General features: G+C 45.6%; 1 protein-coding gene across 2 annotated transcripts in view; it reads right to left on the bottom strand.

The window, feature by feature from the left end:
* UBE4B (ubiquitination factor E4B) overlaps nucleotides 1–19,787 on the bottom strand; it is a 134,715-nt gene that overhangs the window by 5,523 nt on the left and 109,405 nt on the right. For both annotated transcript variants that reach the window (XM_063943830.1, XM_063943831.1), the window contains 8 exons: nucleotides 15,833–15,946; nucleotides 15,558–15,756; nucleotides 14,993–15,131; nucleotides 14,108–14,207; nucleotides 13,385–13,512; nucleotides 12,443–12,541; nucleotides 4,341–4,576; nucleotides 152–278 (listed from right to left, as the gene is read on the bottom strand). In XM_063943830.1, coding sequence (XP_063799900.1) covers nucleotides 152–278; nucleotides 4,341–4,576; nucleotides 12,443–12,541; nucleotides 13,385–13,512; nucleotides 14,108–14,207; nucleotides 14,993–15,131; nucleotides 15,558–15,756; nucleotides 15,833–15,946 — 1,142 coding nt within the window. The remainder of the gene's footprint in view (nucleotides 1–151; nucleotides 279–4,340; nucleotides 4,577–12,442; nucleotides 12,542–13,384; nucleotides 13,513–14,107; nucleotides 14,208–14,992; nucleotides 15,132–15,557; nucleotides 15,757–15,832; nucleotides 15,947–19,787) is intronic.

The raw sequence follows: 19,787 nt of genomic DNA on the forward strand, positions 1-19,787 counted from the left end.
AGAGCCGCTTCTACCATCTAATGCTTCTATGGCGCCACCAAGTATCCACAGCGCCGACACGTGTAAATAGTCTTGTATAAGAGGAGACTTTATATTTAGGCTGTACAGAGATTTGGTTCTAAGATGGCAGTCTGCGCACCGCACCACTCACTTGAATTCTTCCATAAAAGTGCCGTGATGACCCGGATTCTGCCAAAGGCTTTTGAAGATGGTGCTTATGTGGTAGCGAATGGTGAACTTGTCATAGAACTCGCTGGTAGCGCCGGTGTGCTCTACATCTGAGGAGGAGAGGAGGAAAGATATCAGCGAGATAGCGTCCGTTCCAGGCTACTCACAGGGCATAAGCCACGTTACTGTAGCTATGCATGAGCTGTCGGCTGGGAGAAAACCAGAGATCAGGAGTTACTCAGAGCAGCAAAGCAAAACTAATGGAAGGAATCAGCGTGGCAGAAGACATGAAAGAGTACAAGGTCACAGCACGCACATACAGAACTAGGCTACTTACCCGTCCACTGCTCATATCTACAGAATATATAAATGTTTAAAGCTATATAATTTATTTAGCTTCTTCAGAGAATCTGAGCAAGGAAATGGCTGACACGCCCTTGTGCCATAACGGCTTTTTCGCGGCCCTAACACCGCCTGTGACTTGGGAGAAATACTTGAGGCATGAGCAGACGAGAGGGGGCTGATCCGGTATCGTTCAGACTATGGTAGTAAAGTATGGTGGCCGGGCCCGAAGGCTGGAAAACCAGAGGCAGTCGTGCTCTATTACAGGCGGCATAGAGGGTCACCACAATTGAGTGTCATGGTGAAGTAGAAGCGTAGGAATATAACGCACAGACTGCATTACAGAAAGGCGAGCTGCATACGCCTCACTGTTGGCTACAGGTGTACCTCTTACTATATTTTGATGATCTCTGCATTTAAATGCAACACAATCAAAGCAATGCTGAATCCAACCATTAAACAGAACAAGGGGAAACATAGTAACATAGTATCTGAGGTTGAAAAAAGACAATTGTCCATCGAGTTCAACCTATTTGTGGTCTCCTATGCATGATGATTTGACTAAAATTTCTGACTGATGCTGCTGTCAGCCGTTACATTTTATCCCTATTTATAGTAACTATAATGCATGACTATGCACCATACCCCTGGATATCCTTATCCATTAGGAATTTATCTAACCCATTCTTAAAGGTGTTGACAGATTCCGCCATTACAACTCCCTCGGGCAGGGAATTCCAAACATGTATTGTCCTTACCGTGAAAAAGCCTTTACGCCGTATTGTGTGGAATCTCCTCTCCTCTAACCTGAGCGAGTGTCCACGAGTCCTCTGTGTTGATCTAACCAAAAACAGGTCCCGCGCAAGCTCTGTGTATTGTCCCCTTATATATTTGTAGATGTTGATCATATCCCCTCTTAGTCTCCGCTTTTCCAATGTAAACATGCCTAGTCTTTCAAGCCTTTCCTTGTATTCCATCGTCTCCATGCCCTTAATTAGTTTGGTCGCCCTCCTCTGTACCTTTTCAAGCTCCAGGATATCCTTTTTGTAGTACTGTGCCCAGAATTGTACACAGTATTCAAGGTGTGGCCTCACTAGTGATTTATATAACGGGAGTATAATACTCTCGTCCCTAGCATCAATACCCCGTTTTATGCATGCTAATATCTTATTAGCCTTCTTGGCTGCAGTCCTACTTTGGGTACTACTGCTTAGCTTGCTATCTATGAGGACACCTAAGTCCTTTTCCAGTACAGAATCCCCTAATTTTACCCCATTTAGTAGGTAGGTGTAATTTATGTTCTTGTTACCACAGTGCATTACCTTACACTTGTCTGTGTTGAAGCGCATTCTCCATTTGGCTGCCCATGCTTCTAATTTAACTAAGTCGTTCTGAAGAGACTCGGCATCCTCCTCTGTATTTATAGCCTTACACAATTTGGTATCATCTGCAAAAATTGACACCATGCTCTCTAGACCTTCTGTTAGGTCGTTAATGAAAATATTGAACAATAGCTGTCCTAATACTGAGCCTTGCGGCACACCACTTAGCACTTCAGTCCAAGTTGAAAAAGATCCATTAACCACAACGCGCTGCTTCCTATTATCTAACCAGTTTTTGACCCAAGTGCATATTGTGCTTCCTAGCCCTGATTCTTGTAGCTTGTAGATAAGTCTCATGTGTGGTACAGTATCGAACGCTTTGGCAAAGTCTAAAAAGATTACATCCACGTCTTTACCCTGATCTAGGTTTGCGCTTACTGTTTCATATAAGCCAAGTAAATTGGTTTGACAGGATCTGTCCTTCATAAACCCATGTTGATTCCTTTTAATGACCTTATTGGTTTCAAGGAACTACTGAATACTATCTCTTAGAATACCTTCCAATACTTTCCCCACTATAGATGTAAGACTAACTGGTCTATAATTACCTGGTTCAGCTTTACTTCCCCTTTTTGAATATAGGCACTACTTCCGCTATACGCCAGTCTTTGGGAACCATACCTGATATAACAATCCTTAAAGATCAAAGATAGCGGTTTTGCTAGTTCAGAGTGAAGCTCCATTAGAACCCTTGGATGAATACCATTGGGCCATGGTGATTTATTAATCTTTAAATGTTTTAAATCGGTCACAGACTACTTCCTCGCTTAAATAAGTACCTATCAGTGTGATATTCTCATTATTGAGATTGTGCGTTAGTCCCTGAATTGGGTCCTCACGAGTGAATACTGTTGAAAAAAACTAATTTAGTGTGTCCGCTTTGTCATTATTTTTGCTTAAGACTCCCAACTTGTCTTTTAAAGGGCCTATACTCTCCTTCTTCAATCTCTTGCTATTAATGTATTTAAATATTTTTTTGGGATTCGCTTTGCTTTCCTTTGCTACTAGTTTTTCAGTTTCTACTTTAGCTGCTCTTATTTCCTTTTTGCAAATTTTGTTACATTCCTTATAGTGCTGAAATGACACTGCTTCCCCGTCAGATTTGTATTTTTGAAATGCTCGCCTTTTCTTGCCCATAAGTTCCTTAATCTTTTTGTTAAGCCACATCGGTTTATGATTTTTATTCCTTTTTTTGCTACTCATAGGAATACATTTGAGTGTATTTTTAGCTAGCAGGAATTTTAGTACCTCCCATTTCTCCGTAGTATTTTTTCTTAAAAACAAACCTTCCCATTCAATATCCCTGAAAAATACCCTTATCTTTTCAAAATTTGCTTTGCTAAAGTTTAAAGTCCTAGTTGAGCCAGTATAGGGCTGTTTGTAGAAACTGATATTGAATGTGACCATATTGTGGTCGCTGTTTCCTATGGGTTCCCCTACTATAATACCTGATACCAAATCCCCATTGTTTGTTAATACCAGGTCTAAGATTGCATTGTACCTAGTTGGTTCCTCAATTAGTTGGACTAAGTAGTTATCATTAAGTGTGTTTAAAAACATATTTACCCTAGCAGTATCACATGAATCGTTTTTCCAGTTTATCTCTGGATAGTTAAAATCTCCCATCACTACTATGTCTCCTACTCCTGCTGCTCTTTCAATTTGCTTTAGTAACAATTCATCATCAGATGCGTTGATACCAGGCGGCCTATAGCATACACCCAATACTAACTTCTTTATTCCTTTTTTCCCGCATGCAATTTCTACCCATAATGTCTCGACAGTGTCTACAGTCCCCTCCTGAATACCTTCCCATATATTAGGTTTTAAAAACGGCTTTACGTAAAGACACACCCCTCCACCCTTTTTATTTAGTCTGTCTCTCCTAAACAGTGTATAGCCCTCTAGATTGACTGTCCAATCATGAGATTCATCCCACCGAGTTTCAGTAATGCCTATAATATCATACTGTTTGCTTGCTGCAAGTATTTCTAGTTCACCCTTTTTACCAGTAATGCTTCTGGCGTTTACATACATACAACTAAGATAAGTATTTTCCCTTGCGTTAGGGACATCTTTCACCTTATGTAGCAAGGATGACCTGTAATCGTCATTGGTTAGTGCTTTGGTAAAATCCCTTTTAGTACCCATGTTAGTAACCTAACCTAACAATAACTCAGACTATACGCTGGGACATGCAGAGCTGGAATAACCCAGGTCATTTCAGGGGACGGAGCTCTGCACTAAAACCGTCGTGGGATGAATGAGGCGCAGCCACACGAGAGGCGACCACGTCCGAGACAGCACGTCTGGCAATGGTCATGTCCTGTGTGACCGTGGCAGGTAAGTCTTAGTTTCTGGCTGGAGAGCCGCAGGTGTCCAAAGCTTGATCTGTAGGACAGAAAAAGAGTCATGGCTGCTATGGAGAACAGATGCGTCTTTCCTTACCTGTGTAAAATTTCATCAGGGAGGGCACGAGGAGTTTGGTTGACAATGGGTGACCTTCAATAATTTCAAAGAACTTCTGAGTCCGGTGCTGGATGGCGGGATTCGTTACAAACATAACCTCCACCAGCTTGGCCACAAGGTAAGGGTTTCGGATATAGTTCTGGTTGCATAGCAGCACCACCAAGAACGTTGCAACATCCTGTGTGCAGGACTCGAAAAGAACCTGAGGAGCGTATCTAGGAGGAGAACAAGACCATACTGAACACACTGCAAGAAATCTAGAACAGAGGCGAAAACCACCAACGTAATATACAGGAGACTCCTTTACAGGCCTATAGTAATGTGCATGTGCTCAAATGAGGGACTCAAAGTCCAGATAAAATCAGACTAAACAAGCGTTTTACATATCAGAGTAGAGCTGAGGCTCTGAATGGCTACAAATTGCCTGCGGTTCTCAGATATGAAAGTGTTCCAAAAATGTCACTTTGAAATGCACACTTTAGAATTTACTTATATGGGGCACAAAGTGCCTGTAGCTCTGTTGGGAATCGACACAAATGCATACAAACAATATAATACAATATAATACACTCAGACAATACAAGGGAAAAAAGAAACTAGCAACAGATAATAACAGCAACTGAGAGGGTGCACTGGGGACATGGATAGTGCAGGCTGAGAACCAGAAGGGTGGAGGGCCCTGCTTGTCAAAGCTTATAGTCTCAGGATTTTTGTCCAGTCACTATAGTGTTAATCAAAATGTCAATTCCCTCCTATACTGTAATAATGAAGTCCATAGAGGTGAAACTGTATATATAATGGTGACTACTGACATGGATGTATAGAAAATGAATATATTATGTAACGTATATTAACCATATTTACGCCTTTTTAGTTAACTATAACCAGGACAGATGCTTGGTGCTACTTTGTTTGGGAATATTTAGTGTTCTGTAGCCAGTATCACACAATTTAACTATCAAACGTACGTTTTCCTCCTCATTGATACAGAATAATTTACGGCTGACGCAGAGTTACGCACACGTACGTTTCGCAGGTGTTTTAGCACTGTGCATTCATCTACGGGAGATTTGGTCATGTACACATCACGGCTGCAACTTCACTGACGGCTAAACAAATGTAACGGTGGTAACAAGGCATTCGGACGCAAGAAACGCGTGCCGTGAGCGTGCATAAATAGAACTGCCAGCTAATCATAGGTGTGCACAAGCAAGGATCTGATTGATTCAGACGGATCTCTTGCACTAAGTATATGGATAGTGAAAGCACACGCTGATGAGGAGTATGAAGCCAAGCATACGTATAGGGGTGGTGTGATCAGAGAGGGGGGTCAATATCCGCATCTCTGGATGGGCCACGTGCCATAAAGTCTAGTGCGTGCCTAAAAAAAGCTGTCCCATCATAGAGGTCTCCCGTTCAGGCAACCCAGCCTGCGTACAAAACATGACTGTGGCACTACCATAAATACGGGAAGTAACCTTGGCTTTGTCTGGCAACATAATGTGAAGTGATGGCCTGCTAAGACTGAGGCTACAGGAACAGCAGCAGAACCACCATATAAGAGATCAGATAACGTAGCCTGTATGTTACTACCATCTATACCCCAGTGTTTCCGGTGTCCACCAGAAGGAGACTCATCATACGGTAGCAGTACAATCTAGTAGTGGATATAATACACAAGTGGCTCCAGGAAAGGCCTACCACCACAAATCACCATTTCTACATGCTACGGGTGGATGGTTATCACAGCTCCTATAGATAAACCCTGGGACATAAAGCTTGCTGCAAGATGCGGCAGATCTGTAACTGGAGACTATTGTCATCTTATGTGAGAGGCCTGCATGTGTGTCATGGGACCAGCAGTAGGTGCAAGGTTCCCAAATGGTTCTTCTTAAGCATTTGCAACATTTTTAAGGATCATAAAAGACTCATTAGGCTTCTTATCAGAACATGAAACATTTTAGACCCAGCAATGTGTGAAGAGCAAAAAAATAATAAGATTTTACTTACCGGTAAATCTATTTCTCGTAGTCCGTAGTGGATGCTGGGGACTCCGTAAGGACCATGGGGAAAAGACGGGCTCCGCAGGAGACAGGGCACTTTAAGAAAGAATTTGGATTCTGGTGTGTTCTGGCTCCTCCCTCTATGTCCCTCCTCCAGACCTCAGTTAGAGAAACTGTGCCCGGAAGAGCTGACAGTACAAGGAAAGGATTTTGGAATCCAGGGTAAGACTCATACCAGTCACACCAATCATACCGTATCACTCGTGATAAATTAACCCAGTTAACAGTATGAACAACAACGGAGCATCAGATCAACCCTGATGCAACCAAACATAACCCTTATTTAAGCAATAACTATATACAAGCATTGCAGAAGAAGTCCGCACTTGGGACGGGCGCCCAGCATCCACTACGGACTACGAGAAATAGATTTACCGGTAAGTAAAATCTTATTTTCTCTAACGTCCTAGTGGATGCTGGGGACTCTGTAAGGACCATGGGGATTATACCAAAGCTCCCAAACGGGCGGGAGAGTGCGGATGACTCTGCAGCACCGAATGAGCAAACACAAGGTCCTCCTCAGCCAGGGTATCAAACTTGTAAAACTTTGCAAAAGTGTTCGAACCTGACCAAGTAGCTGCTCGGCAAAGCTGTAATGCCGAGACCCCTCGGGCAGCCGCCCAAGAAGAGCCCACCTTCCTTGTGGAGTGGGCTTTTACTGATTTTGGAAGCGGCAATCCAGCCGCAGAATGAGCCTGCTGAATCGTGTTATAGATCCAGCGAGCAATAGTTTGCTTTGAAGCGGGAGCACCCAGCTTGTTGGGTGCATACAGGATAAACAGCGACTCAGTTTTCCTGACTCTAGCCGTTCTGGCTACATAAACCTTCAAAGCCCTGACCACATCTAGTAACTCGGAATCCTCCAAGTCACGAGTAGCCACAGGCACCACAATAGGTTGGTTCATATGAAAAGATGACCCCACTTTTGGCAGAAATTGTGGACGGGTCCGAAATTCTGCCCTGTCCATATGGAAAAACCAGATAGGGGCTTTTATGTGACAAAGCCGCTAATTCTGACACACGCCTAGCTGAAGCCAAGGCTAATAACATGACCACCTTCCACGTGAGAAATTTTAACTCCACGATTTTGAGTGGCTCAAACCAGTGTGACTTCAGGAAACAACACCACGTTAAGATCCCAAGGTGCCACTGGAGGCACAAAAGGGGGCTGAACATGCAGCACTCCCTTTACAACGTCTGAACTTCAGGAAGAGAAGTCAGTTCTTTTTGAAAGAAAATGGATAGGGCCGAAATCTGGACCTTAATGGAACCCAATTTCAGGCCCAAAGTCACTCCCGACTGTAGGAAGTGAAGGAAAACGGCCCAGCTGGAACTCCTCCGTAGGAGCATTCCTGGCCTCACACCAAGCAACATATTTTCGCCATATACGGTGATAATGTTGAGCCGTCACATCCTTCCTAGCCTCTATCAGCGTAGGAATGACCTCCTCCGGAATGCCTTTTTCTGCTAGGATCCGGCGTTCAACCGCCATGCCGTCAAACGCAGCCGCGGTAAGTCTAGGAACAGACAGGGCCCCTGTTGCACAAATCCTGTCTTAGAGGCAGAGGCCACGAGTCCTCTGTGAGCATTTCTTGCAGATCTGGATACCAAGTCCTTCTTGGCCAATCCGGAACAAAGTATTGTTCTCACTCCTCTTTTCCTTAAGATTCTCAGCACCTTGGGTATGAGAGGAAGAGGAGGAAATACATAGACCGACGGGAACACCCACGGTGTCACCAGTGTGTCCACAGCTATCGCCTGAGGGTCTCTTGACCTGGCGCAATATCTGCAGCTTTTTGTTGAGGCGGGATGCCATCATGTCCACCTGTGGCAGTTCCCACCGACTTGCAATCTGCATGAAGACTTCTTGATGAAGTCCCCACTCTCCCGGGTGGAGGTCGTGCCTACTGAGGAAGTCTGCTTCCCAGTTGTCCACTCCCGGAATGAACACTGCTGACAGTGCGCTTACGTGATTCTCCGCCCAACGAAGAATTCTGGTGGCTTTTACCATCGCCACCCTGCTCCTTGTGCCGCCTTGGCGGTTTACATGAGCCACTGCTGTGATATTGTCTGACTGAATCAGAACCGGTTGGTCGCGAAGAAGGGTCTCCGCTTGACTTAGGGCGTTGTATATGGCCCTTAGTTCCAGGAAATTGATGTGAAGGCAAGTCTCCTGCCTTGACCACAGCCCTTGGAAATTTCTTCCCTGTGTGACTGCCCCCCACCCTCGGAGGCTTGCATCCATGGTCACCAGGACCCAGTCCTGAATGCCGAATCTGCGACCTTCGAGAAGGTGAGCACTCTGCAGCCACCACATGAGAGACACCCTGGCCCTGGGGGATAGGGTGATTAATCTGAAGATGTGATCCGGACCACTTGTCCCGTAAGTCCCATTGGAAGGTCCTCGCATGGAACCTGCCGAAGGGAATGGCCTCGTATGATGCCACCCTCCTTCCCAGGACTCGAGTGCAGTGATGCACTGACACCTGTTTTGGTTTTAATAGATTCCTGACCAGTGTCACGAGCTCCTGAGCTCTCTCTATCGGGAGATAAACCCTTTTCTGGTCTGTGTCTAGGATCATGCCTAGGAGAGGCAGATGAGCTGTAGGAACCAACTGCGACTTTGGAATATATAGAATCCAGCCGTGTTGCCGTAACACTTCCAGAGAAAGTGATACGCTGTTCAGCAACTGCTCTCTTAATCTCGCTTTTATGAGGAGATCGTCCAAGTACGTGATAATAGTGACACCTTGCTTCCGCAGGAGCACCATCATTCCCGCCATTACCTTGGCGAATATTCTAAAGGCCGTGGAGAGACCAAACGGCAACGTCTGAAATTGGTAATGACAATCCCGTACCGCAATTCTGAGGTACGACTGATGAGGTGGATAAATGGGGACATGAAGGTATGCATCCTTTATGTCCCGAGTCACCATAAAATCTCCCCCTTTCAGGCTTGCAATGACCGCTCTTAGCGATTCCATCTTGAACTTGAACCTTTTCAGGTATATGTTCAGGGATTTTAAATTCAATATGGGTCTGACCGAACCGTCTGGTTTCGGGACTACAACATGGTCGAATAATAACCCCCTCCTTGTTGAAGGAGGGGAACCTTGACCACCACCTGTTGAAGATACAATTTGTAAATTGCACTTAACACTGTTTCCCTCTCGTGGGGGGGAAGCCGGCAGGGCCGTCGGTGAGAGGGCATCTTCTCAAAGTCCAGCTCGTATCCCCGAGACACAATATCTATTGCCCAGGGATCTAACAGGCAGTGAACCCACTTGTGGCTGAACTTACGAAGGCGTGCCCCCACCGGGCCTAGCTCCGCCTGTGGAGCCCCAGCGACATGCAGGGGATTTTTGTAGAGGCCGGGGAGGACTTCTGTTCCTGGGAACTAGCTGTGTTGTGCAGCTTCTTTCCTCTGCCCCCGCCTCTGGCAAGAAAGGACGCACCTCGGACTTTCTTGTTTCTTCATTCTAAAGGATGCATTTGATAATGTCGTGCATTCCTAGGCTGTGCAGGAATATAAGGCAAAATATCAGAATTACCAGCTATAGCTGTGGAGACCAGGTCCGAGAACCCTTCTCCACACAATCCTCAGCCTTCCATATGCCTCTTAAGTCGGCATCATCTGTCCATTGCATATTCTACAGGACACGTCACGCAGAAATCGACATAGCTTTGACTCTAGGACCCAGTATACTCATGTCTCTTTGGGCATGTTTTATATATACATATCTCTTAAGACAGCATCTTTAATATATATATATATATATATATATATATATATCTCTATATATATATATATATATATATATCTCTATATATACATATGTATATCTATATGCATACTAGGGTCTCAATCTCTGCTGATAAGGTACCTGTCCACGCTGCCACAGCGCTATAAACCCATGCCGACACAATCGCCGGTCTGAGTAGTGTACCAGAATGTGCACGCTATCTGCAGGATCCCTGAGAATAGCTGTTACGTCAGGGCTACCTTTTGGGCAAACGTGACACCCTAGGGGAAGATTCCCATCCTATCCTGGCCCTAGTGGGGAAAGGATACTGCCTGAGAATTCTTTGTGGGAAACTGCAGTCTCTTGTCTGGAGATTCCCGCTCTTTTTCCTCATGAGAGGAGGGAAATTTACCTCAGCTTTCTTCCCCTTAAACATGTGTACCCTTGTGTCAGGGACAGATGAGTCATCAGTGATATGCAAATCATCTTATATTACAATAATCATATATTGAATACTTTCTGCCATTTTGGCTGTAACTTTGCATTATCGTAGTCGACACTGGAGTCAAACTCAGTGTCGATATCAGTGTCTATTATTTTGGATAGTGAGCATTGAGAGACTCTAAAGGTCTCTGCGACATAGGGACAGACATGGGTAGATTTCCGGTCTGTTCTCTAATCTTTTGTGCAATAAATTCACCTTAGCACTTAATTACACATATCCAAACAGGTGTCGGTGTTGTCGACGGAGACACCACTTACACACACATTTGCTCCATCTCCTCCTTAGGGGAGCCTTTTACCTCAGACATGTCGACACACACGTACCGACACACCACACACTCAAGGAATGCTCATCACCGGCTTCTGTCTTCTGGCTCTGCGAGGGGGACGGCGGCGCGGCTCCGGGATCGGACGACCAAGGGTGCGATCCTGTGTACGATCCCTCTGGAGCTAATGGTGTCCAGTAGCCTAAGAAGCAGGACCTATCTTCAGTGAGTAGGGCTGCTTCTCTTCCCTCAGTCCCACGTAGCAGAGAGCCTGTTGCCAGCAGATCTCTCTGAAAATGAAAAACCTAACAAAATACTTTCTTTTTAGCAAGCTCAGGAGAGCTCACTAAGTAGCACCCAGCTCGTCCGGGCACAGATTCAAACTGGGGTCTGGAGGAGGGACATAGAGGGAGGAGCCAGAACACACCAGAATCCAAATTCTTTCTTAAAGTGCCCTGTCTCCTGCGGAGCCCGTCTATTCCCCATGGTCCTTACGGAGTCCCCAGCATCCACTAGGACGTTAGAGAAAAAAATAAATTATTAATATATATATATATATATATATATATATATATATATATATATATATATATATATATAAAAACCCAATGAGGGGGAGGCACTCTCCAAACAATGAAATAAGTCCAATTCTGGTACAACAATGTTTTAATATTCAATGTGATAGCTCCAAATGTCGACGTTTCGATTCTGACACAGAATCTTTCTCAAGACGAGCAATATATAGCAGCATCCAGAGTCATATATATACACATATCGATGCCTAATTCAAAGCCCATATGCAGAAAGTGCAGCCCCTGTTCTGATGCTCGTGAGTGCCTTTGCTGACGTTTAGACTCCTCAAGTCTGGGGGAATTAATACCTCCTGTGATGGATGTCTTAACCCCATACACGCTGTTTTGTTTATGAATGAACACCTTCAAGATGGATGTCTATTCCTCTATGTATATTGTCCTATTCCAGTCCACTTTCTGCATATGGGCTTTGAATTAGGCATCGATATGTGTATATATAGGACTCTGGATGCTGCTATATATTGCTCGTCTTGAGAAAGATTCTGTGTCAGAATCGAAACGTCGACATTTGGAGCTATCACATTGAATATTAAAACATTGTTGTACCAGAATTGGACTTATTTCATGGTTTGGAGAGTGCCTCCCCCTCATTGGGATTTTTTCTATATTTGTGGACTCACCGTTTCAGTGCATTTCCACTGAGTGCACCCCACTGATGTTATTGACTTGATGAGAGTGCAGGCTTAAGTGCATATATATATATATATATATATATAAAAATATGTGTACACATATATATACATACATATATACACACACACACACATATATATATACATATACACACACATACATAAATACACTAACACATGTTTTTTAATTCATGTAAACGTAAGCGCTATATAAATGAGCAGCTCAGCATAACAGCATGAAACCATTGTACATATAATTATCATAAAACGGAGTACTTACTGCACAATAAAAAACAAAAATTCAGCTACATCTTCTACATAAAACTCAGGCAGTGCAGCAAAGATCTTGGGAATGTCGGGGTGTAAAGGCAGCGTTATACTACACAGGGAGAGAGAATATAATACATTATACAGTAGTCAGCCCGTCCCCATTCCTGCAGTGTTTACCAACAAAACCTACCTGCTTACACCGTGACATTGTACATTTAATAAAACTATTATAAAATAATAAAGGGATACAGGGAAATGTTATGGAAAATTAATGGGGCAATCGATCATTCGTAACAGGGTCAAATGTAACAGCCGGCGATTTGTGAGACCCGGCGCAATTCTGACCAGACATTAGATTGAAAGTCACAATCAGTTTAAAAAGACAAAGCCATAAATGTCGCCAGAATCGCACTTGCTCCAGCAAATCACTGGCTATTACATAAGGACCCCCAGCTATACGGTGTGAGGAACACAAAGCACACTAGTCATCTAACACCACAATGTAACACCCTGCAACATGAGGCAAGTGCACATATTTCCGGGATTTAGCCGCAGAACTTAAATCATTAATTGTTTTATAAGCAGAAACAGGTGGAGGCGGAGACGAGGCTCAAACAGATTAATCTGGGATTGGCGGCCACATTTAGTACAAGGAACATGACGGATAGAAAATAAAAAAAACAGCAACCTATTCGGACTATAAAACCTGAAGCCTGCAATGCATACACCCGTCTTCATACTGTGTAATGGGATGCAGGGCGGTAGGATCGGGGACTCCCTAGGAACACACTGAGGGGTGGGGTCCTATGCACTGCAGAATAATGTAGCCCCCTACTCACTGACCGCTGTACAGGTCAGGTAACCGCTCCTATGAACACCTGACCCGCACACACCAGTCAGTATACTCAGAGTAGGAGCTGTATAACCAGAGACTCCAGTCACCGGAACTCACTTTGGGTAAGCAGGATCCATCAGGCGTAATAGCAGCTGTATAACCATTCCATAGAAATTGAGGCATTTCCGGAGGAAGTTCTCATCTAGCAGACCAGCGTCCGCGCACGCCTTGCAGCGCACTAGTTTCTGTAGGTGGAAGAGTGTGCTCGGTTACATCAGCATTTCATCAACCAGCCTTGTTTTATAGCAAACCAGATATTCATCAGATGATAAACCCAGGCAGCTTCCTCAACTATGGTCTGTTACACATCTCCAAGCTCAGGTCCAACCATACACCCTCCTCCCCCTTCACTCAATGACACCACCTCGCCCTCTTCCCATTCCCACATCAGGGAGATCTCGTGGGTCGCTCCCACCCTTTATTAGATGGTCTCTCAGCACAAGCCCCCCCTCCAGCTTGTTTAGTCTTTTCTTCACTGTCATGTATCACTCTTCCCGCTAGCAATCCTGTCTCCACTCCCCCCAATCCAACCACTTCTCACTTGTGTCCATCCGTATCACCTCTGGATTGCCATCTCTCCTGAGCAAGGCCCTCTCCTCTTCACATTCTCTAGATAATTATGCTAATTGCACACTAATTATAACTTAGAAATTGTACTTCTGCAACTAGTGTATCTGTCCTATTCCCTGCGTACTGAGCTACAGAACCCGTTTGGTGTCTTATAACTAGGAGAGGATGATAATAATGGTTACACAATATAGTAAGGAACGTGGAACAGACCTTGAGCTGTGTTTTACACCGTTTCAGCATCTCTCTGTGTCTGGCAGACAGAGGGGAATCTTTCCATTGACTCTCATTGTTCTTCAGCTCTTCCACCGTCCTGCAATCAGCGAAGGAGAGAGAAATGGTGTAAGGGGGCATTATACTCCATTTCTACGGAACAGATACGCTGCTAAAGACAGGAAGCCTTGGGCTGGACAACCGTTTACACAGAAAGCTGGTCTGTAAGTTACTCCGCTGCATAGTCTCCCCCAAATGGCGATTCATGGAACTACTCCCTACATTTTATACGCAAGAAAATGACTCGAGTAAATAAGTCTGCTATCAAAACCTACGGCCGGATCTTAATGAGGAAGCAACGATCTACTCAGCTGTATTTGGAGAACCTACCACAACAAATACATCGCTAGCGTCCTGAATGAGCGCCCAGAAAAGACTGCACAAATTTGGGCACCGTGGGTCTGGCTTTTGCTTAGTGCAGCCCCCCCCGTTCCCGCACAGACATTTGCTTCTATACCTGTCAGCTTTGTCTTCATTACCCACTTACCCCAATGAGAATGGATGCTTACTGGCTGCCTTTTCTTGCTTAATGCTGTACTATTGTTCTGTTATGTTTTTAATAAGTAAATATCTGCAAGAACAAACCCAAACCCAAGGTACGGCACAGAGGAGAGAAAGGGAAGGTCATCCAATGCTGCAATAGTAACACTGAGCCAGCAATTCTGTTCTCAGTGCATTCTACACCCAAAAATCCCAGACGTAATCCCTGTGCTCCCTGCGTCCGTGCTAGGCCCTCTGGGCATGGGGCAGACTGAGATTATCTGGAAAGATGACATAGGTCAGCCAAGGCTGAGAGACGTGCAACCTCAGCCGAGCGGCACTCACCTGTTCAGCTCCCGGATGGCTCTTAGCCGCCGGATATAGCGCCGGCAGCTGGGTAAGACGGCAAGGTGGTGAGCGTGTAAGGTGAGGAAGAAGCACTCTGTGGGAAACTTAGGTTCGGAAAAAGAAGCCGGATCCGGATCTAGAAATGTTGGAATAGAATTACACATTTTATAATGGCTGTCACTTTATGTATCTCCTAACACAACCCTCAGGAGTCTGGCTACTCTGTGCTCTGTAACAGGGTACACCAGTAATATATAGGAGCGACTACATCTCCCACCACACCGACTAGCCAATCGCGTCACCTATAGTTACTGGGAGAGGACAGGAACACGACCTGAACACATGGGGACTCCAGATAAATACAATGGAACTGTAACATGGCACAAAGCATCCTCTCTATAACTCTGTGTACCTAAGATGTATTTCTCATTACACAAGTGATCAGAGCAACCACTTACCCTGACTGTGTGGTTCTAACCTGGAAGAGTTCAACAAACCCTTGCATCTAGTATGGGGGGGGGGGGGGGGGGGGGGAATAGAAGTAAAACAACGGGACACGTACTCAGCTCAGAGATCCAGCTGGTCACCTCCTCCATGGTGGCTTTGACACGGGTCTCATCGCTGGGCAGCGCTATGCGACATTTGGGATGGAAGATATACATGGGGTCCACCGTCTCCAGCTTGATCTTTGTACTGAGCTGCTGAAGAACCCAGAGGAAGTTCAGCATGAATCCGTCTGTAGACACCAGCCGGTCATCTGTCTGCAGATCACAAGGAGGGAGAGGTGTGAATGGCGTCCTGCTCTGCAGGGGGAAGGGGGAAGGGGACGGACGGTACCTGCATCTGGGCCTTTTTCATGTTCCCGGTCACCAGAGCAGCCATGTAATTCAGAGCTGCTTCTCTTGTCTCCCCATTCAGCAGGATACTGTGCAGAATCTTAAACAATTCTTGCTGAATAAAAACAAGCAGATATCCGGATTTACATCAATTATATAAGACGCAAATTATTTTATATAATAATTCACAGAAAAAGGTAACATTTAGCAATGAGGGGAGAGAGAGTGACCAGCGCAAGTTATTTACTAACAGCGGCCAATTGTACTTCTCCCGTCATTGCTGCTGTAGGTTTGGTCAGTGCTAGTAATCTCCTCTCTGTGATGACATCTGGTCTCTTACACGACACACTACAACCCCTCCCCCCCAATAACGTGCCGCAAGAACGGCGTGACAAGGCAAGGCACACTGCGCATATATCTGCTCATAAAACACACAGCAGCCCAATGTGTGCATCATCTAATGTCCCGCAGAGTAACGCAGGGCGTCCTGTGTCCGTTACAGTCTATGCAGTGCTAGTAATCTGTGAGTGTGACAAAGTGCGTACTGTGTCTGGGAACTGGCGCACTAATTACAGGAATGGACTCTGGGGCCTATATAATAGCCTGTGAGCGCCAGGCAAGTGCGCCAATCTGCGAAGTCCGCCCATATTTGGAACGTGCTTGGCCTTCTGATTGCCGCTTTACAAATACAGGCAGACACGCCGGAATCACGCAACCACAGTTCCTCATTATTTCTGGTGTACAAATGAAGCTGAATATAAAAAGACAGTGCTTATACTATGAGAAAACACACAAGTATCCGCTATGGGTGGTCTGTCACTGGAGCAGCCCACCTGTTGTATGCCTGCACTGCATTGGCACCAACTACAAAACTGAGCTCCTGTGCACGGAGGCGGGGTTATAGAGGAGGAGGCGCTATGCATTCTGGGAACAGTCAAAGCTTTTAGCCTGTTGGTGCCTCGGAACAAGATCCTACTCTACACCCCAATGTCATTCCCTGTGGAGCCCAGTGTACCCCGCAGCAGAAATACATGTATGTAGTTCTACCTGTAGCCGGGAAGGGGGCGGAGAACATGGTAATTATCACACACCACAGAGGGAGGAGTTATCACAAATAATAACGTAGGCACCTCCCACAGGCTGTTACCTGTCTACAGAAGGTGAATGAGAGCACACTATGCACGGTACGGGCTCAGGAAGACATTACAGGGCTGCAACGCCAGTCACCGTATGCACTGTGCACTCTGCAACGCCAGACACCGTATGCACTGTGCACTCTGCAACGCCAGACACCCTATGCACTGTGCACTCTGCAACGCCAGTCACTATATGCACTGTGCACTCTGCAACGCCAGTCACTATATGCACTGTGCACTCTGCAACGCCAGACACCGTATGCACTGTGCACTCTGCAACGCCAGACACCGTATAGACTGTGTACTTAGTTATAATGTATTTACATTCTCAAGGCTTCTTCTCAATCAATATTAAGTGCTGATGCCCAGCAAATAAGAGTATACAGCAAGAAATGCATCCAGCACACACTATAATAGGAACTGAACTGTGCTGTATATAATAAAGGGGGATATGTATCAAACCTTGGAGAGATAAAGCACCAATCAATCGCAGTCTGTAACATGACAGAAGCAGATTGGGCGGTACTTTACCTCTCTCCAAGTTTTGATAACTCTCCACAAGAAGTACTAGACAGGCAACACACAGACACATGCAGCCACATGGTGCACAGCAGAAGTTTATCACCACTAGGGGGCGAGGCAGAGACAGCAACAGGCCAGAATTCAGGTTCCCATTAATAAGTCTCTACAATATACAGGGAGCTCCTACACTGCTCACCCAGATTATCCTGCAGGTATACGAAGATCTCATCCACAATGAAGCAGCGCCCTCCAGTGGGAAAACTTTATAACTATTCAAATGCATACTAAGTACTAGCAAACTTTCTAAAACCAAACTTAGTTTCAAAATGACATTGTACAATTACATCATTCATATAAATTCTATGATAAAAGGGAAAATAAGAATTTACTTACCGATAATTCTATTTCTCGTAGTCCGTAGTGGATGCTGGGAACTCCGTAAGGACCATGGGGAATAGCGGCTCCGCAGGAGACTGGGCACAAAAGTAAAGCTTTAGGACTATCTGGTGTGCACTGGCTCCTCCCCCTATGACCCTCCTCCAAGCCTCAGTTAGGATACTGTGCCCGGACGAGCGTACACAATAATGAAGGATTCATGAATCCCGGGTAAGACTCATACCAGCCACACCAATCACACCGTACAACCTGTGATATGAACCCAGTTAACAGCATGAAAACAGAGGAGCCTCTGAAAAGATGGCTCACAACAACAATAACCCGAATTAGTTAACAATAACTATGTACCAGTATTGCAGACAATCCGCACTTGGGATGGGCGCCCAGCATCCACTACGGACTACGAGAAATAGAATTATCGGTAAGTAAATTCTTGTTTTCTCTGACGTCCTAGTGGATGCTGGGAACTCCGTAAGGACCATGGGGATTATACCAAAGCTCCCAAACGGGCGGGAGAGTGCGGATGACTCTGCAGCACCGAATGAGAGAACTCCAGGTCCTCCTCAGCCAGGGTATCAAATTTGTAGAATTTAGCAAACGTATTTGCCCCTGACCAAGTAGCTGCTCGGCAAAGTTGTAGAGCCGAGACCCCTCGGGCAGCCGCCCAAGAAGAGCCCACCTTCCGTGTGGAATGGGCTTTTACAGATTTTGGCTGTGGCAGGCCTGCCACAGAATGTGCAAGCTGAATTGTACTACAAATCCAACGAGCAATAGTCTGCTTAGAAGCAGGAGCACCCAGCTTGTTGGGTGCATACAGAATAAACAGCGAGTCAGATTTTCTGACTCCAGCCGTCCTGGAAACATATATTTTCAGGGCCCTGACTACGTCCAGCAACTTGGAGTCCTCCAAGTCCCTAGTAGCCGCAGGTACCACAATAGGCTGGTTCAGGTGAAACGCTGAAACCACCTTAGGGAGAAATTGAGGACGAGTCCTCAATTCTGCCCTGTCCGTATGAAAAATCAGGTAAGGGCTTTTACAGGATAAAGCCGCCAATTCTGACACGCGCCTGGCCGAAGCCAAGGCCAACAACATGACCACTTTCCACGTGAGATGTTTAAAATCCACAGATTTAAGCGGTTCAAACCAATGTGATTTTAGGAACCCCAAAACTACATTGAGATCCCAAGGTGCCACTGGAGGCACAAAAGGAGGCTGTATATGCAGCACCCCCTTGACAAACGTCTGAACTTCAGGCACTGAAGCCAGTTCTTTCTGGAAGAAAATCGACAGGGCCGAAATCTGAACCTTTATGGATCCCAATTTGAGGCCCATAGACACTCCTGTATGCAGGAAATGTAGGAATCGACCCAGTTGAAATTCCTCCGTAGGGGCCTTCCTGGCCTCGCACCAAGCAACGTATTTCCGCCAAATGCGGTGATAATGCTTTATGGTTACATCCTTCCTGGCTTTGATCAGGGTAGGGATGACTTCCTCCGGAATGCCTTTCTCTTTCAGGATCCGGCGTTCAACCGCCATGCCGTCAAACGCAGCCGCGGTAAGTCTTGGAACAGACAGGGTCCTTGCTGGAGCAGGTCCCTTCTTAGAGGTAGAGGCCATGGGTCCTCTGTGAGCATCTCTTGAAGTTCCGGGTACCAAGTCCTTCTTGGCCAATCCGGAGCCACGAGTATAGTTCTCACTCCTCTCCGTCTTATAATTCTCAGTACCTTGGGTATGAGAGGCAGAGGAGGGAACACATACACTGACTGGTACACCCACGGTGTTACCAGAGCGTCCACAGCTATTGCCTGAGGGTCCCTTGACCTGGCGCAATACCTGTCCAGTTTTTTGTTGAGGCGGGACGCCATCATGTCCACCTTTGGTTTTTCCCAACGGTTTACAAT

This window comes from Pseudophryne corroboree, chromosome 10 (genome assembly GCF_028390025.1).
Source record: "Pseudophryne corroboree isolate aPseCor3 chromosome 10, aPseCor3.hap2, whole genome shotgun sequence".
Lineage (NCBI taxonomy): Eukaryota > Metazoa > Chordata > Amphibia > Anura > Myobatrachidae > Pseudophryne > Pseudophryne corroboree.